General features: G+C 37.4%; 5 protein-coding genes across 5 annotated transcripts; 3 read left to right on the forward strand and 2 right to left on the reverse strand.

The window, feature by feature from the left end:
- Nucleotides 1-1285: 1285 nt before the first annotated feature.
- Nucleotides 1286-11683, forward strand: PKNH_0807100 (zinc finger protein, putative; the record flags this gene model as incomplete). Its single annotated transcript, XM_002258676.1, has 1 exon — nt 1286-11683. One exon carries the CDS (start codon nt 1286-1288, stop codon nt 11681-11683), a length of 10398 nt encoding a protein of 3465 aa, XP_002258712.1.
- Nucleotides 11684-12609: 926 nt separating this feature from the next.
- On the reverse strand, nt 12610-13857 carry PKNH_0807200 (flap endonuclease, putative; the record flags this gene model as incomplete). Its single annotated transcript, XM_002258677.1, has 1 exon — nt 12610-13857. The coding sequence occupies one exon, from the start codon at nt 13855-13857 to the stop codon at nt 12610-12612; it is 1248 nt and encodes a 415-aa protein (XP_002258713.1).
- A 1217-nt stretch (nt 13858-15074) lies between these two features.
- PKNH_0807300 (AP-5 complex subunit sigma-1, putative) lies at nt 15075-16506 on the forward strand (the record flags this gene model as incomplete). Its single annotated transcript, XM_002258678.1, has 7 exons — nt 15075-15200; nt 15299-15420; nt 15537-15641; nt 15745-15790; nt 15875-15958; nt 16149-16200; nt 16394-16506. The coding sequence occupies 7 exons, from the start codon at nt 15075-15077 to the stop codon at nt 16504-16506; spliced, it is 648 nt and encodes a 215-aa protein (XP_002258714.1).
- Nucleotides 16507-17188: 682 nt separating this feature from the next.
- Nucleotides 17189-18832, reverse strand: PKNH_0807400 (26S protease regulatory subunit 4, putative; the record flags this gene model as incomplete). Its single annotated transcript, XM_002258679.1, has 2 exons — nt 17189-18483; nt 18784-18832. 2 exons carry the CDS (start codon nt 18830-18832, stop codon nt 17189-17191), a joined length of 1344 nt encoding a protein of 447 aa, XP_002258715.1.
- A 3180-nt stretch (nt 18833-22012) lies between these two features.
- Nucleotides 22013-24877, forward strand: PKNH_0807500 (protein GPR89, putative; the record flags this gene model as incomplete). The annotated part of the gene is made up of 1 exon (XM_002258680.1): nt 22013-24877. One exon carries the CDS (start codon nt 22013-22015, stop codon nt 24875-24877), a length of 2865 nt encoding a protein of 954 aa, XP_002258716.1.
- Nucleotides 24878-25149: the final 272 nt, after the last annotated feature.

Consider the following 25149-nt stretch of genomic DNA (forward strand, 5'->3'; position numbering starts at 1 on the left):
TATTATAATTCCTGTGGGTGTTACAGTACGTGAAAGTATGAATGGAAAATTTTTCGTGCCTCCCACACGTTGATATACATTTTTAACAATAATATACACTATGTTGTATACACGCGCGTGGAATGATGGTAAAAAGGGGAAAATTATTTCTTACTAGTTTAAAAATGAATGCAATTTTTTTATACATTTTTGTGTGTATTTGAAGGAACCATTTGAAATTGTAAATTTCAAATTATATCAATTCTCATCAATTCGCTTCGTTTCGTTTTATTTCCTTTTTTTTTTTTTTTTTTTTTTTTTTTTTTTTACTTGCGATTAAACTGGGGTTTGCTGTGTCATCCGATTTTACAATTCACGTGTTATGAAAGTGAACGTATGTACGCTGCTGCATATGTGGATGCGCATACATACGTATACTTCCATCATGCACATATATGTGAACATATGTATATATGCACATTAAACTTATACACATCCGTACGTGGACCACGTGTGTTATGCGCACGTTTGTGACCATGTAAGATTGTTGAACGTTTGTATTCAGCTCATTTAGAGGATATATACGTTTATACAGTATACACCCTTTACGCATATGCAAACAGAATTGTACACATAGAAACGCAAACATTTGTAAGGAAACTGTTGAGTGAAAAAATACATTCCCCATGTTTTCCCCTCTGTTTTTTTTTTTTTTTTTTTTCACTTATTATTCTGTTTAATTGTGTAAATTTTGGAAATATGCGAATTTGCTGAATTCATGAAAAAAAAAAAACAAATACTTGTGACTTTTTTGTTTTAACGTATCCCCATAGTAGCACACTTTCTTCGAACTCTTTTTGTATTCCCCCGTTCTTTTTTTTTTTTTTTTTTTTTTGCATTGTGTACATGTGCGTGTATAGAAGTGCTCGAGAGGAGTTGCATTTCCGCGTGTACCTGGGGACAGTTACATTTGATACCCTCGCCTCGAAGACTGCGCATGCGTAGTTGCATTTGAATGGAGCACACGCACCGCCATCACCATTGGCTTGACAACACTCAGAGCACTTGGTCTGTGCAAGCACGTATAAACTGCTTGTATATATGCACGAATGTAGGCAAACGCGCATATACCCGTACGTAAGCTACATTTCGGTGTCACGAGGTAAAAAGTACTTGGTAGAACCGCAGGAAGTGTCACGCGGATCAACACGCCAAGCAACTTGCGAAGCACCTCGTCGACGCGCATGCAGACCTTGCCAACTTGCACCAACCTACATCACCCCGTCCCGTATTATGTACATTTATAATGGATAGAGGAAGAAAGAATGGAAGGAGAAAGAACGATGTGATGAACACAGTGAGGGAAGGGAACATAAAGAATGAAAATGTAGACGAACATCAATTCTGGACCAACATCGACAATCAGTATTTCTCCAATTTTGACAAGAGATTAATTTCTGCCTTTGAGGATCACATCAAATGCACAGATTACATATGTAGCAAGATAAAGAACAAAAAAATTAATAAAAAAATTTTCCAAAATATTAACTGTTACACCAGTTCAGTAAAAATAAAATTAAATCCAAATGAAAGGAGTAATGATACGTCCAACATTACCGATTATATTTCTCAAAATAAAAACTTGATTTTTAAAAATGAAGAAAATGAAAAAGGCAACGAAAATAATGGAGCAGTTATCCCTTTTGTGGATATTGTAAATGATATAAAAAAGGAGGAAAACTTCTTCGGATTTAATCCAAAAAATTATCCATACAGCATTGATAAAAAAATTACCAATCATGAAAATGCCTTATCATATGAACAAAGAAGAAGCATTATCGAATTTATGCCACTGGCGAGAAATGAATTCTTGTTGAATACTTTGCATCATCATAATTTGAGGAATGCTCATCCTGGTGGTTTCCCCTTCCATATGGGCAGAAATTTGAGCCAAATTCAGCCGAGTAATTTTAAGGAGAACAATTTCTTCATGAGAGCCTTCCCCATGTCCGACCTTCCGGATCTCCTTGGAAATGACCCCATGTTTGACATTCAGGAGAATTCCAAAAAAGACAATCCGCACAATGTGGACCACCTGGACTACATCGTTTCCCCTCCTTCGGGTGGGACTCACCATGTCAGCGTAAGGAATGTGAATACCCCCTTTGTCAATATAGTCGATAGCAGTGTTAATCATGGCGAGAAGAACAACAATGGCAATGGTCAGATGCCCACTTACGCCCAGTTGAAAAATACCTCTAGGGAAACAGGTGTGATTCCAGAATTTAACAAGATGGGCAAAGAGATGGGTGAAGTAAATACTGATTCGACTCCAATAACCGCAGCCCCAGTTACAAGGGTCATGTCGTCAAATAATGAACAGAATGTTAATAAACTACGAGAGGATCAAAATGATAACGATGAAAAAGATAGAATGCACCAAAATGACACTAACCCTTGCGTCAATCCAGGAGTTGCCAACCCAAATGATAGTCTTCCCCCGTTTGGTAAGAGTAACTCCTTCCACAAAATGAACCATGTGGGAATGATCGTAAATATGCCCATGCAGAAGAACGACCTTTTGCTTGTGAATAGTCAGTTCGACAACAAAATGAATGAAGAAATGAATATGTTCCCCTGTGCGCTTTCCGATATGACTCGAGGAATGTTTAATCCTGTGAACAAGGAAGAAGAGATCAATGGACCCCCAAATGACAACTACAGTGGGGAGAATAATCAGGAGAAATGTGGCACGAATATAAACAACACTAATAGGCTTAGCATTGAAAATTCGGGAACTAGAAATATTCCCAATTTTCGAAGCACGCAAAATAGTAGAAGCATAATCAATTTGGAGCATCTTCACATGAACAGTCATATGAATAATAGAATTGGTGAACAACCCTCGATGTTCCTAGACAAACAAGGAAATAATAAATTCTCGACGCAGAATTATCCTTTGTCAAATGGTCCACTAAATTTAAACAACGGAATTAGTTCTTACAGGAATGACGTACTATATGGTAAACAGTTTATGGTTCCACCCCCACCTTCAATATACAGTAGAGGGTTTTATCATCAAGCTGATTTGATGAATTATGAAAATGGGATGATGCTACATAATGGTGAAGGTAACATGGGGTACCCTTATGACCAATCAATTAATTATAAAAATGCAAAAGTTTTCCCTAAAAAGGAGAGTGAAACCAAACTGAAGAAAAATATCGAAAACGATGAATATTCCAAGTCGCCGATGGAAAAGTGGGCCACTCCCTCTAGATCCAGTAGAACAAATAAGCACGACTCGAATTTCTTTAACCCCTTTTTGAATAAGAAATACGATGGAGTTGGTAAACTTCCGTATATTCAGAACAAACCCGTGCCCAATGGACTCCACATTTCGATTTATATTCCCAAGAATTACGATTTTAGCGAAAAGATCGACGTGGACGGTGAGAATGAGGATGATGCAGAAAAGAGCAACGGTTGGGAGAAGGCCTTTGTCAAGCGAAACAGTAGTGTGCATGGAGAAACGGGTAAGGATGAACAGTTACTTAAGGAGGAAGAAGACCTCCGTGAGAAGGAAGCTCTAGCAAAATTGCTTACGGAAATTACTTTTGGCGATAGAAGGAACATACTAAACCCTAAAATGTCCATCCAGGATAAGGAGAAATGTTATAACAGCATTTTGGATGAATTGAAGAATTATGCCTCCTTGCCAATTATTCTGGGGAATATTTTGCCCTACTGGGAAAGGCAAAAAAATAAAAATTTACTTTATAAGGTGAAAAATTTAAAGCTAACGAATGCCAAGTCAAAGTACATTCACATCAAAAATGTCAATAAGAAAATAGCATGCAGGAAAATTAGGAAGAGGAAAAAACGCCTATTAGTACGTAAGGATGCAAGTGGAAAATTAAAAAAGAAGAAAAAAAAAAAAAAAAAAAAAAAAATCATTACAGACGATGCCTCGCAAACGATAAAACTGAAGGAAGAGGCAAATTATCCCGACAAAATCGAACATGAAGTTGTGAATAAAAGTTTGGAAAGTTTAGAGAAAGAAAAGTACAAGTTTGGTAACGACACCAACAGCCTAGAACTGACTGACGCTGAGATAAAGAAGGTGCACAACGGAAGTAAGGATGACGAATCTGCAAACAATGTGTATAGTAGCGAAGCCAAGGAGTATTCCAGTAAATCCGAGCAGGTGCAGATAGAGCATTCAGGTAGCGACGTGAGGGATGAGGAGGAAGATGAGCAGCTTCCCCTCAGTGAGCAGGCTATGCAGGATAACGCAGATGGCGTAGCCCAATGGGATCCTCATTCGGTGCCAAAAATTGGAGATGGAACGGGTGAGAAGAAACAGTCATATGTACAAAGTGAAGAAATAGCAATGGGGGAAACGAACCTTTTAAGCGACACCAATGAGGATAAAAATAGTCATACAGTTAATAGCCAATTGGAGGAGTCTTTAATGATTTGCTCTCCTAGCAACATGAGCGAGAGCAAGGAATCGCAGGAGCCATTGCTCAATGAGGAAGGAGCCTCTTGCGCAGTGAGCAATCAAATAGACCCTGAAACGACTAACCAGGAAGACCTTCCATTTAGCAGTAACACATGTCCAGGTCATAATAATAACTCAAAAGGAGTGCAAAATAAAAAGCACCAAAGTGCTTACCGTGAATGTCAGAGGAAATCCTCCTATAGGAAAAAGTTACGATTGAAGAAGCAGAATAAATACTACAATTTTCAGTTCCTCAGGAAGTTCAAATTCTCCATTCCGAATAAAGCGACAGTGCCTTTTAATAGTTCCATTTTTTCGCTGCAAAGAAATCAATACAAATCCAGCATATACTTCGAGTTCATATTAACAAATTTAAATCTAGACAAATATCGAAAAAACATTTTGAATGTGAATTACAATAACAGCAATTCGGTCACGAAGAAGATACGTGCTTATTGTATAAATTTTAACAAATTAAAAAATCGGAAGAAAAAACTAATCAAGAAGAGTACATCTGGGTTGGGAGAATACAACGCGAATTATCAGAACGACCAAGACAAAACTGTACCGTGTCTTACCAGTGATAACAACTCTCCACTTGGTGAGCTGCACAATGGGGGTGCCTCGGAATTCGGAGTTGGACCAAACAGCAATGACGCAGGAATTATCTTACCTGTGGTAGGTAGTGCAGATGGAATCGTCAACAACACCAATGAAGGGAACGTAAAAAGCGAGAATGATGCAAAAAATGCGAAAAATATGAAAAGTATTAATAAGGAAATATGCGTGCTCTTTTCCCGGTACGTGCATAACATAAAGGAGCAGAGGAAAATCCTGACCAAGCTGCTAGATAACATAAAGAATGAAAAAAAGAAGCCTTACAAATACTGGTATTCCATCGAGGATAAAATGATCAACTTCTATATCAATGAGTATTTAAAAAATAAGCTAAACACGAAGCATACATATACGCTATCCAAGCAGATTGTAGATTTGCTAAAATTAAGAATATTAATTAGCAACAGTTCTCAGTTACCAAATAACTGGACTGAAAAGGCCCTATGCAACATTTGCAGTTTGGGAGAAGATTGGGAAGATAACCCCATAGTTTTCTGTGACTGTTGTTACACACCCATGCATTCATTTTGCACGGGTTCCAGGAATATTAAAAATTATAACATTGTTAGGAGAAGTTCACAGAATTCAGACAAGAACGAATCAGAGGAACCTACCGGTAAGCAGCATGAATCTTCTTGGACTGCCAACGGTACGACTAAGAAAAGCGAATCCAAGAAGGTTAACCTTAACATAATAAAGTCTCTTCTCTCCGATTGTTATATCAATTTTGATTCGCCCATTAGTATTTTTACTACTCCGAAATGTGAGGAAATCGGGGAGGATGGTAAAAATGGTGAAGCGGAGGGTGAGAATGAAGAAAAAGATGTCAGCCAAAATGTCGAAATGAAGACATCTTGCAATGATCAACACGGGAACGGAATCAAAGGGGAAGGTTCAGGTCAGCCATCCCTCGAACCTATAAACGAAGATAATTGCCCGAACGGAGAAGCGAATAAAAATTCGAATCCAACATCCGCAGGGGTAGAGGGTACCACTAATGTGAAGATCGAAAGAATGGATTCGATAAAAAATGGAGAACTGGAGGAGGCCTCCATTTTGAAGGATCCTCCCCTAGTGAGTAACACAAAAAATGAGTTGCAATACAAACAGAGCAACATTTTGGAAACGGAAGGAATAGCCTCCCCTGCTGCATCATCCTACCAGATCAACGGAACAAATATTACAGCCACAAGTGGAAGTGGAGAAAATGATGCCAATCAGGATAGCGCAAAAAGTCCGGACGACGAACAATGGATCTGCCCATTATGCTCATACCTAAGGAATCAAATTTTGTTCATAGAGGATTCCACGGCTTTTAAAATTATCAGAAATTTAAGTGGTCCGAGGAAAAGAAAAGAGCTTGAATATTTATCCAGATCTTGTGATGAATTTGGTAATTCCTCCTTAGATATAAAAAAAGAATTGAAGGAATATATCCCCCCGGAGGAAATCACCATAAATAGGAACGACCCCATTAGCGCCATTTATAAGCATAAATCAATTTTGCTGTTGTTTGATATGGACGGGGATGTTTCGCATTACAAGGAGAAATACAACGTGGACATTAAAGACTCTCATGACTTTTTCGAAAAAGTGGTTTTGAAGAACACCCATTTGTATAAGTACAAAATATTTTTCAATTGCATTATTGTGAAGAAGACTCTTCTCCATGGAGGAGGGGAAGAAGGAACTAAGCCTAGTAGTAGCATCAGAAATGGTCACCTAATTCCGTATAAGCACTCAATGTACACCTCCCAGGCTTATGCACTAAAACCGGAACATCTGAAAATGTTCCGTCAGGAACCGTTCCTAATAAATGAAAATTTGGAAGAAAGTGACGGAGATGATTCAAAGGAAAATGAAAAAGAAAAGGAAAAGGATGAAAAGGGAGATAAAAAAAAGAAGGATAAAAATTCTCATCATAGTAAAATATCCAAGCGAGAATTAAAGAGGAGAAATAGATTGAGAGCCAAAAAAGGCAATGCAAGCAAGAATAATATTCAAACGAATGATGGTAATACAACTGTGGTTGTAAGGAAAAGAGGCAGACCCCTAGGCAGCACAAAATTAAACAAAATTAAAATGCTTAATATGAATAAAAACAACAGTAAAAATGAAGAAAATAATTTGGAAGCCACGTGTACCACTTTGACCCCTAATAATGATATTTTGAATAATTCCAACTGTAACCAGAACTTGTACCCTATAAATCCTACTAACCATGTCAAGACAGAAAGAGAATATGACACAAACGAATGTACTTATCAGAATAGCAGTGAAGGAGTGAATAAGTCTGAGGTGCATCCGCCAGAGGATACCAAGCAAGATGTGGATATAAAGATGGGTCTTAAAGAAAAAACACTTATAGCACAAAAATATTTTAGCGAAACGAATTCCGATTTATCCCAATTTATCGATCGTAATTTCCCTTTTTATGAAAATGACTCGGATGAAAATAACCTTCTTTTGAAGTACAACTATAGTAAGAACTTTTCCTTCATTTTTAAAATTCCCACTTGCTGCATTTGCGAATTCGATTCCTTCTACATGGGAGGAGGTCCTATTAAGAGGACTAAAAATAAAAATCAGTGGTGTCATATCCGTTGTGCATTAATAAGCAATTGCGTAATTAATGATAAAATAGAAATTAGCAGTAGGGAGAAGACCAAGTATAAATGCTCTCTCTGTTTGAGGTCAAGCAACACGGGAATAATTAAGTGTAACATTGCAGACTGCTTTAAGTATTATCACATATCATGTGCCACATCGTCGAATAAATATCTCATCGAATTGAACGAATCGAATAAATTAGTTTTGTTTTGTTCCAATCATTCCCAGAAAAAAGCGCCCACCGAAATTTTAAGGAAATACCAAATCCTTCGTGAAAAAGAATTTAATAAAAATAAATTGGAAGATAAAGTAAATATGTCTAAAGTATTTGATGCATACATTTTGCAATCCTACCTTAAAATTAGTGATATGAAATTATTTAATTTATTATCCTTATCATCTCTCTCCATATTTGAGAAATTTGTTTATTTTAATTATGATAAATATAGCCAGGATTTGCAAAACAATGTAGGCATTATGGACGATTTTAACGATTTGTACCAGGCGTTTGATCAGCACTTGTCTAAGGAGCGCAACGATGTGGTGACTTCCATATCAGATCAAAGCAGAGTAAGAAAGAGAATCACCGTACCAGAGGTGGACACTACGAAAGTGGAAAATGAACAGAGCAGTACGTCGCCCGATTGCGCTACCGCGCCAATGACTAAATGCGCAACTGATATGGATCCAGATGCAGATGATGAACAAGGAAAGATGTTCCTAGAACTGGAGGAGAAAAACCGAACGAAGAACACGTCCATCGACATATTCGACCTAGAAACCATAAACAAAATTAGCAGTACCAAGTGCAACAATATTATAAGCATAAGTAGCTTCAAAAATATCTACAACGAAAACATGCTTGATGAGGATTCCCTCCTCAAATTACTTACGCATGATTTCTTGTACATGCATAAGGATTTGCAAGAATTGAATAGCGTCATACTAAGCGATAAGTATAAAAAGTTAAAGAACTTTGAAAATATTTTATTACTGTATCCTCATTTTAATGATTTCCAGTTGAGAAGACTGTCGGAGCTTATCCTGGAAAAGTATCACATCAACAGTATAAATTATGAGGATGAAGATTCCTTTTTTTCTTTTTTCCTTCAATTTCTCTCCTTGTTGAATAATAAGGATTTAATGTTATGCAGTGTGTGCTTATCCAGGTCCAGTTACCCACAGAAGGGAAGGGATGAGAGGAAGGCCGCAAGCAGGGGTGACACGTACGCACTTGAAGGTGGAAATACTAACATCACTGGAAATGGAGACCCAGTTAGCGGAAACAACAATCACGAAAATAGCAACTACACTACTTCCTGCGGGTCCAACCTCAGAGAACATCTAGAGAATAAAAAGGAGCGCAGATTAGGATCACTCAGTGTACTCAAGAAATGCTGCATGTGCAACGTATTTATTTGTTACTTCTGTTGCCACAGAATGAATATCGACATTATTAAGAATTACCTGAACGAAGGGACGAAAATTAAGGCGCCTAGCCACTCAGTTGTGAGGGTGAGAGAACGCATCAGAAACGCAACACGCCCCAACAAAGTCGGAAGACCAAGCAAAAACAGACACAGACTACACACGGCTGATACGACAAATTATAATGACAACGTGGTGGTAACGGATGAGAATAATGAAAATAAAACAGGAGAGTCGGTTATTATCGTTGACCCATCCGAGGGGGCTCAATCTGGGGAGAAACAAAATGGAAATAAAAATGGTTCCATTGATGGAGGTGTTGACGTGGAGGCAATTGATACGGACGCGGTTGCTGTTCCCGTGGAAGGAGACGCTGTAATTGTGAACGGCGAGGATGATGCACAAAATGGAGGCGAACAACCGGAGAAAAGAAAATCTATTGATAGCAAACTTGCGGAACAGGGCTTATCGTCAAAGATTGAGCAGGCCAAAGAACATACGCACGATATAACCAAAAAGAATCATAACGATGATGAGTTTGTATGCCCGAGGTGTCAATATTTTCAAGTAAAAAGGAAAATAGGTTTCTGTATGTATTGTCCCAGATTAGATGGATTTCTAAATTGTCATGAAGATAAGGCGAAGAAAGAACTACTATTTGTTCACCCCAAATGTTTAGAATACGTTAATACAGCCTATTGCAAAAAGAACATGAACGAAACGAAACCGGGGGCAATTAAAAAGGTTTGTAGTTACTGTAGAATTAAGCATGGAATAGTTATCACATGCAGCAATACAGACTGCGATATGTCCTTCCATATTTCATGTGGAATTTTATTAGGGTGCAAAATGGACAATTTTTTTGGCCGTGTTGATATTTACAATCCGAAGAAGGCTTATTGTTTTAAGCATACCTTCCAGTCATGTAAAAAAAGCACAGTATCAAATTTTATTAACACAAATAAGTTGTTCTTTTTTGAGAATTTCCTCGACAGTCCCTTCAACCATTTGTACAATTTCCTAATGGGCACCTACATTTTTAAGCAACTAAATAAGAACTGCGTTAACCATTTAATGAAGCCAATCAAGATAGAGGAAAATCCGTGCATCAATACCATTTTCGAAAGGACGCAATTAAACGCTTTGAAAAAATCTACTCATCTGCTATCGAATGATATTAAAAGAAGCCACAAGAAGAAAACAGGTCTAGGTCACATCTTGGATGAAGAGCACATTGCGGCGGGTATCTTCCACAATGAGGAAAGCACAGGTGGTAATCATGACAACAACGGAGAAAACTTTTTTCACAAAGATTTGAAGTTCCTAATTGAACACCATTCTAAGAGTTCATCCCACGCACAGAAGAACATGCAAGCAGAGGATGCACGACATGGAGTCAACCACATTTCTGATCTCATTATGGGAAGAAAAGGAGCAACAGATAGTAGTAACTTACCACAAGATAAACGTAAAGCACTACAAGTAGGAGCAGATGGTGGAAAAAATCCATTTGCAAACTTAAGTAACAATGGAAAATTCAAAAACGATCCCTCATTTATTGATGACAATGTAACAGAAAGCGCAGTCTCATTGTTGTCTGAAAATGAAACAGAAGAACTTCGATCATTTCAAAATGTTTCCTTCTTTAACTCCAAGGCATATTCTCAGATTAACAACATAGTGAGCAATAGCTTTATTCATCAAGGGACCAAGACCCCTCAGAATCAAAACATGATGACGATGCCATATTACAGTGCTTCCAAAACTATTCCCAATAATACATACCCCTTTTTCGAGGCCAAAAGTGAGGACGTGAAAAAGGATGGACAATTGGCCAATCTGCAAAGTGCCAAAACCAATCCACACATTTTTTCTACCAAAAGGGATAAGTATAACCAATTAGAAAAAAAGAGAAAAAAATATTTACTGCAACCGAATGAGAAGACAGCAAAGAAGAACCTTCCCAATGATTCTAGTTGTTATAATTTAAACCTCGACATGAATGGCAAAGGGAATGGAACAAAGAGAAGGAAGTATCGAAAAAATAAAAACGGAAACTATGAGGACAATTTTGAAAACACCAATTTTAGTAGCAACATGTTAAATGCATCCACTGGGCTAATAAGCCCAACGCAGATAAGCAACAACAGCCATGCACAGAAGACAAATGTCTCTACTGAGTTTGATGTCAATATGAACTCCACGACATACCATCTGAACGAGCTTATTGTGAACAAGGATAAACATTCTGTGGAGAAGTCAAAGGGTACGAAAAAGGAACTGGTGAAAGTGAACCAAAATGGAATGAAGGAAGGAAAACAACACACACAAAATAATGAACTCATAAAGGAGGAACAAATTTATTGTCCGGTATGCAAAAGTTTCTATGAAGAACTGAGTGATGGCTCCCCAGCCGATGGACTAAATTGGATTGGATGTGACAAATGTGAAAAATGGTATCACTGGATCTGCTGCAAGTATTCTATTGACAATCCCCCCGATATGGAGAATGACTGGTATTGCAGCGCTTGCCTGAACAGCTGATCCCTTCTCCCTTCAGAGGGGGGGGGAAACATGCAACTAGATCACACAAGAAGTGAATTAAGGGGGAGACGAGTGGGGTGGCGCAGCAAGAGTTTTTAATCTTTTGTAGACCACAATTCGACTTTTATTTATCACATATTTTTCTTTCCCCTTTTTTTTTTTTTTTAATTTAAAGTTTTCAATTTTTAAGTTTTTGCCACTCTTAGCGTGCTGCTTTGTGTGTGGCTTTTTTTTTTTTTTTTTTAATAAAATGAAACTTGTTTTTCGTTGTCACCTTTTCATCCCAAATCTTTTGCCTTTGATTATTCCTTCACTTTGCCTTTCATTTCCATTTCCCCCCGAACTCTACACGTTCACCTGTTTGTGCGTGTATGCTTGACAATTAATGTCCACTCATTTAACTTCTTAAAACATAATCCTGTTTCGCTTTTAGCGAGTAGAAGAAATGTGTGTGTATAACAGTATCTGCATCCTTTTCCGTGGAGTTACTTCTCATTGGAGGACCACCAATAGGGCAAAATTGCGTACATAGCTGGTAGAAGGCATTTTCCCTTCCTGCTACTTTTAAGGCGAAATGGGAAGTGCAATATAATTACATGGTAATCTCCATAGGAAAAACGCAAAAAAGGGGAAAGTTGAATTCCCCAGGGAGATAACCCAAACATGTGAAGCTTAAAAGTGTGTTAACTATAACGCAGAAAATATATTCCCAAAAAAATTGCAATACGCATGCGCAAAGAAAAAAAAAAAAAAAAAAAAAAAAAAAAAGACAACCAACGATGAAGTTGTTAAAATTGAGAATGTTGTTGTGACAATTTGAAGATTTAAAAAATAACTAATGTGTAGAATCTACACTCAAATGTGCTTAAATAATTTTATTATTATTTTTTTTTAATATTATAACGGGTGAAAAAGTTTCGGATGCGTCAATAGGAGTTGAAAAACACCTTGCGTGCCTGTTCATATGTAAACTCATTAACAATATAATCGTTAAGCGACATGGATATTCCGTTTAGCTTCTGGTTGAAAAGCTTGGAATTCTTATACTTGTTAAAAGCACTTGACTCCAAGAAGGTTTCTATCGTTTTGTACTTCTTAATAATGTTGTGCGCCTTCACCGGCCCAATGCCCGGTATTTTAGCGCTGTAGTCGCACCCTGAAAGGATGCAGAAATCGATAAACTGTTCGTAGCTTATGTTTAACTCATTAAGCAGTTCATCTTTGTTGATTATATGTCTTTTCTTTTTATTCATAATGAAGCGTATTAAGTTTGGAGCTCCAAATGCCAATGCGTCCGTATCGTCTGAAACGACAATGTCTTTCTCATGAGAGCACTGAATTGCGCATTCTTTCTCTGCATCATTTTTTGTTATAAAAATTGGTATTTTCTCCCGGGACAAATAGTTGTAAATATCGTTGGCCGTTTTGGAATTAATTTTTATAAAAATATTTTTTTTAAACAAATCGTGAATACCATCTTCGTCCACAACGATTTCCATTTTGCTCTTCTTCTGGTTTCTCCCTTCGCTCATGCTGCTGATGGCGCTTTTTTGTTCTCCAAACGGTTTGCTTGCACTGTTAGGGGAATTCGCAGTGGGGTTGGCGTTTCCACTTTGGCTTATCTCGCCACTTCCCACCGCACTGCTTGTACAGTGTACATTTGGCGATTCATCATTTGTCAATTCCCCCCTAGGGGTGACTTCCCCACTTGGTAAGTCCCCACTCCTCGTACCCCCCCCCTTGGATGCATCTACGTTCAAAATGTCGAAGAGGTTTTTTTTCTTCCTCAGAGAATCCCTCTCTTTCCACACATGCTTCTTACATTTATAATCCACAGGCTGCAATTCATACCTGGCTCCAATGTCTTCGATAATATATAGCGTGCTAATTTGTAACGACTTGAAATACTCATGTTGCTTTTTCAGTAAATCGATGCTTTTTTTAATCATGTACTGTCTAACCAGAATGTGTGTCGTTAAGTCATTGGCCTTATATTTCTTCTCACGGTTTTTATCATTAATTATATGCTTCCATGCTACGTACATAAATTTGTAAAGGAAGAAGGTTCCATCGATTATAAACTTTTTTCCAGTGAAGCTTTTTATGTCATCTATTTTTTTTATGGTGCTCGGGATTTTCTTGTTCACAAATTGCGCGAATCCTTTAATGGTCATAATATATGTCTGCCTCGCCGTTCAAGTTCTCAACAGTGTGCTGGTGCGGGTAAAGGTGCGCACAATGGTCTGTGTTGCCGGATCTTCGTTCCCTTCTTCCGACCCGTTAGGGTGTCTCGAAATGGAAACACTTTTCTGTGGACGATCTCACCGTTGTGTAATCTACCGCTCTGTGGCGAATTTCCTTTCAATCCTACACACATGTACGCAGCTGAGCAAGCAGGTTAAATATCCCTCTTCCAACGATTCTTCCCTTCTTCGTGGTGCTTCTTTTTATCCTTTGCTTTACTGTACTTTCCGTAGAAGCATCCTTCCCCTTGCCCTACAGGAGTGTATCAATCACTAAACATCAACTTTGGAATTTTTCTTTTTTTATTTTTACAGAATGACCAGTCTTCTCTTAATAACATACAGTGAAAGATGATGAGCGAAATAATACCTGGCTCATTCAGAACCGGTAAAATTGTGCTGCTTTCTGGTGTGTATAAAGGGTATGCAAAAAAACTCCTTTTTCTTCAATTTTTCCCCTTGGTTAGCTGAAGATCCCAGGGGGGTAAAGCTAGGGACCTTTACAGCGGCTCATAGGAAGGGAAATACACTCATCCTTAGTAGAGCATATTTTCGCAGGACTACATAATTCGTCTCAACAGAACGGAGGGGAATCCTTCAACAGATGGTATACATACGAATATACAGTACATATTACTGGCCTGCCACACTTGCAAAATGGTATATACGCGCATAAGGGGAAAGCGAGGAGATGGGAGCAACTCTTGGGGATCTGAAGAACGCTTCTAAAATGGCACTTGGGTGAATAGGGCTATTTCCCATTTAGCGAATCGGTAAAAAAAAAAAAGAAAAAAACAAGGAAAAATGCCCCTTCTGTGATGCACCTAGAAACTTCCCATATCAAAACGCCCCAAGGGAGTACACATATATAGAAGCATAAATGTATATGTATATGTATATATATGCATGTTTTTTTTTTCGCCCTTTTTTTTGAACGTGTAAATAAGGTGTAGCCACGATCCCCGCGGGGATACCACTTTTTGCACTTTACCTTCATGAGAGGTATTTCCCAGTGTGCGCTTAAGAAACTCTTCTGATTGTTCCTTGTGTGATTGCTCACCATGTGACGTTCACCATGTGGCAACTCGCATTATCTCCCCTCCTCTGAGGATTTTTTCCCTTTCTTTACCCCCCTGTATAACCCCAAAATGGTGTATGGAATAATAATCCACTCGTCTGAACGCCACGAGAAATACTATTTCAGCTATTACTACGACGCGGAGAAAAGTAAAGTAGACGTGGAGGAAGAGGAAAACGATTGCATCAGACAACAGGTATGAAACTGCAAGAAGGTTCTAACAAATGGAACCCTCCCAATGTTATAATTTCCATACACACAACTATCTGTCATATTGTACGAATCCCCTTTCAGACCATTATTAAAAGAGTCCTTGAAGAAATAACTTATTATGAAAATGAAAAAATGAAAACTGATAATACGGCAAAAAAACACAGGGAGAAGTATTTCGATTTGCTGGACGCGTTCCTATCAAAGTAGGAATAATAAAATGTTGGAAAGATAAAAAGTTGAAAAAAAATCAAGCGCTGTAGAGTACAACAAGTGAACATCCTCATCTCACCACGTGCGTACATCCTTGCTCTCTCTGTAGGAATAACAATGACGAAGGAAAAATAAACGGTGAGGGTTTCTTCCGAATTATCAACCCCTCCCTCTTCAAAAATAGGATTAACGTTCTGTGGAAAGTTGTGAACAAGTATGCCTTCCAACTGTTTTGTCATTCGAAGGCAAATATCACTACATATGCGGAGGAGGTACTTCCTACTCAAAGGCCTTTAATCTCTCCATTCCCTTAACAGAATTTGCTACACCCTGGTATTCTATGCCCACGAAAACATTCACCTGGTTAGAAGATAAAAGACCACAAAACAAAATTCCCTCCCTCTATGTAGTTCAAAAATGCGCAACACACTTTAATTTCTCACGCAGGCGGACTACTTCTTGCACACATTTATAAATGCCCTCAGGGAGCAGCATGATTCAGTGAAGAGAAAAAAATGCAAAAGTAACATGGTTATATAATTTATACCAACCCCCTATACTATTATCTTCGAATCTATGCAATTGCAAACCGATTCGGCTTTTTCTCCCCAGTGTGGGAGAGTAAGACTTAAAAATTGCCACCTTGAGAACTATCTTTATTTCTATCTTTCTACTTGATGCCATTTAAAAAATCAGTTTTTAATTCCCCCTCCCTCCGCAGGAACTTTTTCATCCCGATACTGTACTAGCCGTTCTGTACTTCTTCCTACCAAGTTATAAAAAAAGGCATAAGCACTTTATCCCTGATGGTGCATATGTTAAAAAGGCATTGTTTTAAATATGAAGACACACGAAACAGATCCCTTCGTGAACCCACATTTTGAGTGTACACTCACATACACTCATATATACGTAACCACCACCACCACCCCCTCACTCCCTCCTTCCATTTACTTTCGTCTGCAGAAGGACAACTGCTGCTGATGAATGAGAACCATGCAAATTTTCTGAACAGCCAAGTTAAGCAGTTCCTCGCGGATAAGGCACAAATAAGTCCCAAGGATTCCAAACTCGTTTGAAATAAACATACCTATTATAATTCTTCCCAATTACGCATCGAAAAATTGCTAACTGTTCGATGGATTTATCGGGAAGAACGTAATGCACTGAATAAAAGATGTAGTTATTGTTGTGTAAAAAAGGGGGAGATATACCACCTACTTAATTTTGAGTGTAACCCTTTCCCTTTGCAACAGTGTTCAGATCGTGCATGTAGCCATGTACACACCGGTGATCCTACATCTCATCATGTACTCATTCTTATGAACAAATTTTTTGTGCATAAAAAAATAGAAAAGTTAGTCTTAAAAATATTTTTCATTTTTTCGTAAAGGTATAATTGTGTATTGTATTCTTTTTAAGGGAAAAAAAAAATACATGTGCGAGTATGTGCGTAAATATGTGTCCATATCGATGCACACACACTGCTACATCGGCGTTACAAAAAAACTCATAACTCTTTATAAAAGGAGTTCACTACTTAGTATGGTTCACTTCATCGTGCAGAAGAGGGGGCACTTGTGCGGGTTGCACCCCGAGATGCGAGCTTTACACGTTGAGGGAAGAATATGGTAGTCCTTCTCGTGATACCTCCTCGATAGTGCACAAACGCACAAGTTACACAGAAGCAAATTTGTTGGAGTGCTACATATGTAAAGGAAAATGCATAACTAATTAGAGGTATCACCAGCACCTCGAAAGTTACAAGTACAACCCCTCGGGGATATTGCCCTTTTTCTGGTATAGTGCTTTATCCCTTGCCTTACGCAAGTCCACCTGCGTAATTTTCATTCTTCTTTCACGCAGAGCTAATAACCCTGCCTCGGTACATATGGCCTTAATATCTGCACCGGATAACTCATCCTTGGACATAACAAATTCTTCCAAATCGACATCTGGCGACATGGTCATTTTGCTTGTATGGATTTGGAAAATTCTTCTCTTCGTTTTTGTATCCGGATTTGGTAGCTGTATTTTTCTGTCTATTCTTCCAGGTCGAATTAAGGCGGGGTCTAGTGAATCAATTCGGTTAGTTGCCATAATGACTTTAACATCTCCCCTTGAATCAAAACCATCTAACTGGTTTAGTAATTCTAACATGGTTCTTTGAATTTCTCTCTCACCTCCACTAGTGGCTTCATATCTCTTCGTACCGACGGCATCAATTTCGTCAATAAAAACGATGGAAGGTGCATGATCTTCTGCCACCTTAAACATTTCCCTAACTAGCTTAGGTCCATCTCCTAAATATTTCTGTATTAATTCTGAACCTACCACTCTCAGAAAAGTTGCCGATGTTTCATTTGCTACAGCTTTGGCTAGTAATGTTTTCCCTGTTCCTGGGGGCCCATACAATATAACTCCTTTTGGTGGTTTAATACCAATATCTTCGTACAACTCAGGATGGGTTAATGGTAATTCTACTGCTTCTTTAATTTCTTGGATTTGTGATTCTAGACCACCAATATCGGCATAGGATTCTAGGGGAGCTTTCTCCACTTTCATAACAGAAACTAATGGATCCACTTCATCCAACAATATACCAACGACGCTGTTCGTTTTGTTATTCAGAAGAACAGAACATCCTGGCTCCAATAAATCTTTATCAACAAACGAAAGTATATTTACATAATACTCTGGTCCTACTGACGTGGCAATAATTCCATGATTTTCATCAATTAATTCTTCCAGCGTTCCAACACTCATTGGAGAACCTCTTAAATCATCAATTTTTAGCTTCACATAATTTTTATCTTCCGTTGTTTTTATCTGTTCTTGGTTTGTAATGAATTCTTCTTCCAACAGGAGATAATCCTTTATTCTTTCCAACTTTAGAAGTTTCAATCTGCACTTTGTATTAGGGGTAACCGTTGGTAATTTGGAATGTCCGGGGACTCCTTTTTTTTTTTTTTTTCTTTTGCCTATATGTGATGGAGGTGCGCTTTCTAGCTTTTTCTTTTCCCTGTCTTTTCCCTTATCTTTATCATCTTTTTTGCCTAAAGGGGGAGAGGAAAAGTGAAGTCATTAATAATTCGTGTACTTTCCAAACAACTACGTATTTATCTCCATATAAGGGGAAATTTTCCTTTCTTTTTTTTTTTTTGTGCAATTTTTCTCCTCACATCGCGTTATAGCGATAACAATTATGTATACACGTGGCGACATATATATAAACCGCATGCTACCATATATGGCAGGATTTCCCCTCAGGGCGATTTTACAAACAAAGTAAAATGCCCATACGTTCGTCCCCTTTTCGCATGGAAGCAGTTATACAACGAAAGATAATTTCTTACCTAAGAATCCGTAGGGGTTGTTGTTCATTCCGCCTTGCGTGTTCCCCATTTTTTTCCAGAGTTATGTAGATATGTGCATGCGGGTGGTGATGTTTATGAGGTTACACACTTCTTATATGCTCTACTTCGGTATAAACATACGGCACGTGCGTTCCCCTTTTGCTTGCGCCTTCTTCTCCTGGGTTATATACCACGTGGGATTTTTTGCAAATGTGCTTACGCGCAAAGCGGGATGGGCTATGCTGTAAATTTATGCGCACAGTGTGGCAATTATGTATGAATGTTTAGGCGTGTGCACAGATGGTGTACGCTCCTTTATCATAAGCAGTTGATGCCTATTTATTGGGCCTCTTTAGATTGGTAAATTTTTCTACTCACATTTGCTCCGATGTTCGCTTAAGCTGTTGTTCGCGCGCTTCTTCACCTTCCCTTTATCACTTGGTTTCTGTTTAACTTTTAAATTCTGCCTATCTTTAAGCTTTGAGCAATAGTATTTTTTTCCTCTTTCAGTTCAACGACAGCCACCCTTTCAGCATTCACACATTATTTTGTTCTTCTCTTCCTCCGAAAAAATGTAGAGTTGAAGCGATAAAAATGTGCCCATCCAAAGGAATATCCCTGTGAACAAAGCTATGTTAACGCGTTCACGCATCCGCTTACGCGTACATAATGTACGTAAGCGTGTATATGTAAATATGTACACGTACATGTATGCACGTTTACATGCATCAAAGAGAGGTAATTTTTTTTTTTTTTCGTTCGTTTTTCTAGCGAAGGGGAAAAAAAAAAAAAAATAAAATGAAAATAAATTAAAAATGGCAGGACGAATGTTTCTGCTTGGCCATCTTTTAGCCCCAAAAAAAAAAAAAAAAAAAAGAAAAAGAAAGAAAGTAAATGAGGGGAGACTTCCAAAAAATGCCTCCCTTGAGCGGTGCACATGTATGGTTCACCTGTACAGCACGCATATGTACATATAAATTTACATGTATATATTATTTTACGTACATACGCACGTTTGCGCATGTATACGCGCGCTTGCCCCCACCCGTACCACGCAAACGAGGATGCTGTGTATTTATGCCCACTTCACCTGTGCGCGGCTAACGCGTTGCAATATGGTCTTTGGGAAAAAAGCAGTACTCCGATAATACGCCATCACGATCCTTATGCCTTGGCCAGGAATCATGTGTAAATTACGCATAGGCGTGTTTGAAGTAAATGTACAAAAGGCATATTTATACATACCCATGTTTGCTATGCGCATGGCGAAGACATTTTTTACCTAAACTGTGTACATGATTACACAATTATGTGTTCACTTGCTCCGTCGGCTTTTTTTCCCCTGGTGAACTTTTAAAAAGCTTTTAATGCATACGTTTTACAGATATTTATGTACGCATACTTCCATACGTGCACTCGTACCTACATGTGGGGGTATTCCTTGTGTCCCCGCCCAACCTTCTGATGACACCTTAACATGTCGCGTACTTCGTGTGAATTCCTCGCAGATGTTATTACAGCGTTTGTAAGAAGGCAAAAAAAAAAAAAAAAAAAAAGAATATTACTGTTTTTTTTTTTGTTTTCAGCTTTCAGAGGAACTTTTTCAGAACGGACTATATGTGAGTCTCTTTGGTTGCTTTTTTTTTTTTTTTTTTTTTCTCCTTTTGCATACATATTTTACCAGCAGGTGTTTCTGTATCACCAAAGTGGTGCTCCTTTATGTTTCTCCTTCCATTTCCCATTCAACCCTGTTGCTTTTTTTATGTTTTGCTTAAACTTATTGTACTTTTTTCTCTATTCTCGGTCGTGAGAGAATTGAAACAGAAATTGTTTTGTCATTAAGTAACATATAAAAACAGATACAACAGTCACGCAAGTAACCACATGGGTGAAAACCAATTGTATATGCGATGAGATAAATGTTTTCGTACACCTTTTCGTTACTAGAGGAACTGTTTCATTTTTTTATTTTTTCACAATCTTTATATAAGCAAAAGTGCTATACTTAGAGCGGTTATGTTTTTCCCTATGTAACCCCTTTACAATTATTCAAATTGCACACTTAAATGTGTAAGTGAAATTGCGTCTGTGAATGTATATATTATTCCCCTTGGGCGATTTTGTAAATATGCACATACACTTCTTACACAGGGTGTGTTAAAATATAATGCCATTAATTATCTCTTCATTCGCTTTGCAAATAGTATATTTCTTTTAAACCCTTTTAATGTTCTCGCCTCAAAGCGTATACATGGCACGAAAACGATTAACTGAAATGAAATAGTTCGAAAATTCACATACAATGTAACATTACAGCAGGATGTGCATATGAACACAAATCACAAACTAAAAGCACGAGAAAAAGAAAAGGAAAAAAAAAAAAGGGGAAGCAAAAATAATATATATATCGCCACGATGGACTCGAACAATATGGGAAAATTATGTAAATCTTCGCATTGATAATATATATGTTTGTATAGTTCATGTGTTACATATGTGCGCATTTGCCTGTGTAAACATATGTGTTAAAGCATTTGTGTAATTTCGCCCTTTTGTCAGAAATGGTTCATCATAAATTCTTCTTCCCCACTTAGTTCTGCTGCATTTTTTGCGTAACCTTCTTTTATAACCTTTTAGCAAAATTTTAGAAAAAATTTCGCAAAAAATATTTTTTTCTGTTTGTTTAAATTTGTAGTTTTTTTTTTTTTTTTTTTTTTTTTTTTTTTTTTTTTGCTGTGTCCATTTGTGGAATTAGCTGACCAGCGAGCTAAAATCGCGTAAGCGCGCAGCTCTTGTGACAATTTTTAAATGCGTTTAAATTTCTCCTTTTCGTAATTTTTCCCATTGAGCATTTCTGCGCATCTGCGCATATATTTATGTGTCCACACGCAGAGAAATATGCGCATTTCCGTACTTACACCTGAGAGTGCGTGTTTTTATCCCCCCCACAGCGGCTGAGCGTTTTGCGTCAAAGAAAAAAGAGAAAAAGGAAATTATGGCTGTGTAAAAACTGGCAAACTGTGACATCTCCATGAGTGTGTACCCACATGTATGTAACATGGAATGAGCAACCTTTGACATGAAAACAAGCACTATACCGACGCACGTATGTATATACGCACATATATACGCATATTTGGGGCATGCGGAGTTACCTGACGTGCCTACCCGTAGCAGTCGTGTATGATGCGTTTTGAGCCCCACATTTCTCCCCTTCCCTTCCCCAACTATGCTTGCCCTCAACGAAAATAAAATGAATATAAGATTGGTGTGTGAAATTATAGCCATGATTTTGCTACATGTCATATTTTACAAGGTGTCCATTTATTACTTACTGAGATATTTAGACATTTTAAATCATTCGAATAAATTTAATAAAAACATTTTTTTCATAACCTTTCTAGTTTGCATGTCCATTTTTTCCCTTTTCCTCTTTGAATTATCCAACATAGTGTCCAATGGTACCATTACGTACATTTGGCACATTGATATATGTGTCCTAGTCTGCTTGTTGTATATAGTTATTCCAGTAGAGTTCATCAACACTATATTTGATTCGAGTAATTACAAAGAAATCCTGTCCCCAGAATTTAACTCCCACTCGCACATCAAATTGATAAAAAAATATTATATAAAAATAAGTGCCATTTATAAGGAGCAAAATGGAATTAGTAAAAAAATAAAAAAGCATTTTTTTCTCATTCGAAGTATCATATTTTTATCATTACTTTGGCTAAGTTTAGGGAAATTAAAAAATATGATTTACAAAAAGAATTACAATTATGTTATAGCAGATGATAACACGCTCGATATAAGAAAGTACCTGTTATATAGTCAGAACGTTGAGCTTCAGAAGAAAAATCAGAACAAATTCTTTAATAAGACAATTTTTTACTTACTAGAAAGGAGGAAAAAATGCTTCAATTATTACTCCACCGCATTTAGACGGTTCCATCAGTATTACCATAAGGGCCAAAACCAAGGTGGACAAACCGAGGAAGAGAAGATATCGATATTTAGAAAATGTATGAACCGTATCTATAACCTTGTAGGCATCCTCTGCTTTATGTTTCTACATTACTTAATGTTGTTGTACAAATTCATCATCGGAGAGCTACTCATAAATATCTGTGCACTTGGAGTAACGACAAATTCTATCGTCGCTGGTATATCCTCCATGTATTTTATTTACGACTATATTACCACCTTTGTGTATTATGTGCATATTCCGAAGTTACAAATGCAGATTTATAACATCGAAGAAAGTATACTAATTAACTTTACTAATTATATGTTTAAAAAGGAGGAACTCGAAAGGTTGCAAAGTAACTTTGACATGAATTCAAAACGGTTTCTGTACGATGCGAAAAAGGGAGGATCTCCTGGGGGGAATATCCTTCCTGTTAAAAATTCTTCTCCTTTGGAAGTACCAGAAAAAAACGGTGCAGAGTGCTATAAGGAACAGCAGTTTCCATTCAATGAGGAACTCGAACAAAATAGTGAACAAGGAATTATTGCTCGAACTAGAACTGCCATAATGAGAAAAAAAAAAAAAACTGTGAAAAAAGCTTCCGTACTTGTGAACTTCACCAACCGGTTAAAAAATATGTGCACTTTTAAAAATAGTAGCTTTTTAAACTGTGTGGATAGCGGCGGTCAGGTGAAAACCACTGATTTTGCCTTTTTGCTGGACAAGCAGAGGCACTCCAAAGGTACCATGAAGAAACAAAAGAGACGACTAAGTACGCACCATTTTGAGCAACCAAAAAGTAAAAAGAGAAGTGGAAATTTCAGCGATCACGAATCGACTGTTATTAACTATTTCTATAAAAATATAAACAAAGATAATGTGCACCCTTTGAAGAGGTCAAATAGTTGCCCCCACTCCTTTGTCGAAAGTCGTGACACTTCGTCTGACGATGAACCTAGTGCAAATGCGAGTGAGGAGGGACAAATGAGGAAGTACGCCTCTCTAAATGTGATGTTTGACAGTGAACTCTCCTCCTCGAAAGGGGGAAGCCCCAGTCGCACGGGGAGTGGAGGCGACAGCGGTGGCGATAGGGGCAGTGACGGAAGCGGTAATAGCGGTGGCGATAACGGCGTGTGCAGACACAGGGATAAACAGAACATCGATGAAGAAACAAACGGGGAAGACACGCCGAGCACGCACAATGTGAACAACGGTGGCGCCAATAAATTTTTCTTCAAAAGCATCAGCTTCCCAGTTAACAAATTTGAAAAAACCAAATACAACGAAAAGAAGAAAAAAATGGAGCGCATTCAATTTTTGTACGAAATGGAAAAGAATTTCCATTTAAAAAATAGAATAAGCATAGATGATAGCGAATTGAAGGACGAGTACAGTCAACAGAAGGACAACCAGGCAAATAATGACCACAACATGTATGACTCGTGTAATGAAGATATGCGCAAAATGCAAGACATTGAAAATTACAATAAATTAAAAAAAGAAATAGAAAATATTGTGTACACAAATACAAGTATGTATTATTCCTTAAATGCAATATTAAGCAGGAAGTTTGAAATTCAAAAAAATAAGAATTGCCTGCTGGGAAAAATTAATGTCTTTTTAAATTCGGTCATGTTTTTAACAGTCATTTATAAAATTATCATGTCCATTTTAAACATTATATTTATAAGAATATATATAAGGGATCCTTTTTCCAAGATGATTGAAAGGATATGTTTATTTTTTAATATAAAATATAATATAGCCATAATTTATGGGCCATATATATCCTTATTGTACATTTCGTACATCGTAGCAATAAACATGAAGAAATTTTTACAACAGATTATTCAGATATCGACTTATTTTTCCTTTTATTTTAAACTTTTTTCAAATATGTGGATTTTGTTAATTTCCGAATTAATGGGCCTCTATTTTGTGACTAACTCTTTGCTCTTAACTTCTTACATTCCTGTAAATTACAATCACATTATGAATTTTGTTATGGGAAATAATTATGATTATAATATATTTCATTTGCACTCTGATTATGTTTTCATCACGTCCTTTACGTCTACGTTAATTTTTTGTGTTCTTTACATGTTTTATTTTTATTTTTTTTAAGTCTCTCGCAGCGTCTGCTTCGCATTTGTTATCAATTTTTGCATTGTGAATGTGTTTGCACTTTGTGCTCGCTGCGCATGTTGCAGTTTATCATTCGCGAATGGAAATTCGGATCTTCCCCTTTCTATTCCTTTTTATGTTCCCCCCTACTTTTCCTCGTTTACATTTTTTTTTTTTTTTTTTTTGTCAGAGCGCCATGCCCGAATGGTTAACACGAGCATATGGTATCGCCTTTTTGACTTTTTAATTCGTTAGACATAATTCGCTTATAG

This window comes from Plasmodium knowlesi, assembly GCF_000006355.2.
Source record: "Plasmodium knowlesi strain H genome assembly, chromosome: 8".
Lineage (NCBI taxonomy): Eukaryota > Apicomplexa > Aconoidasida > Haemosporida > Plasmodiidae > Plasmodium > Plasmodium knowlesi.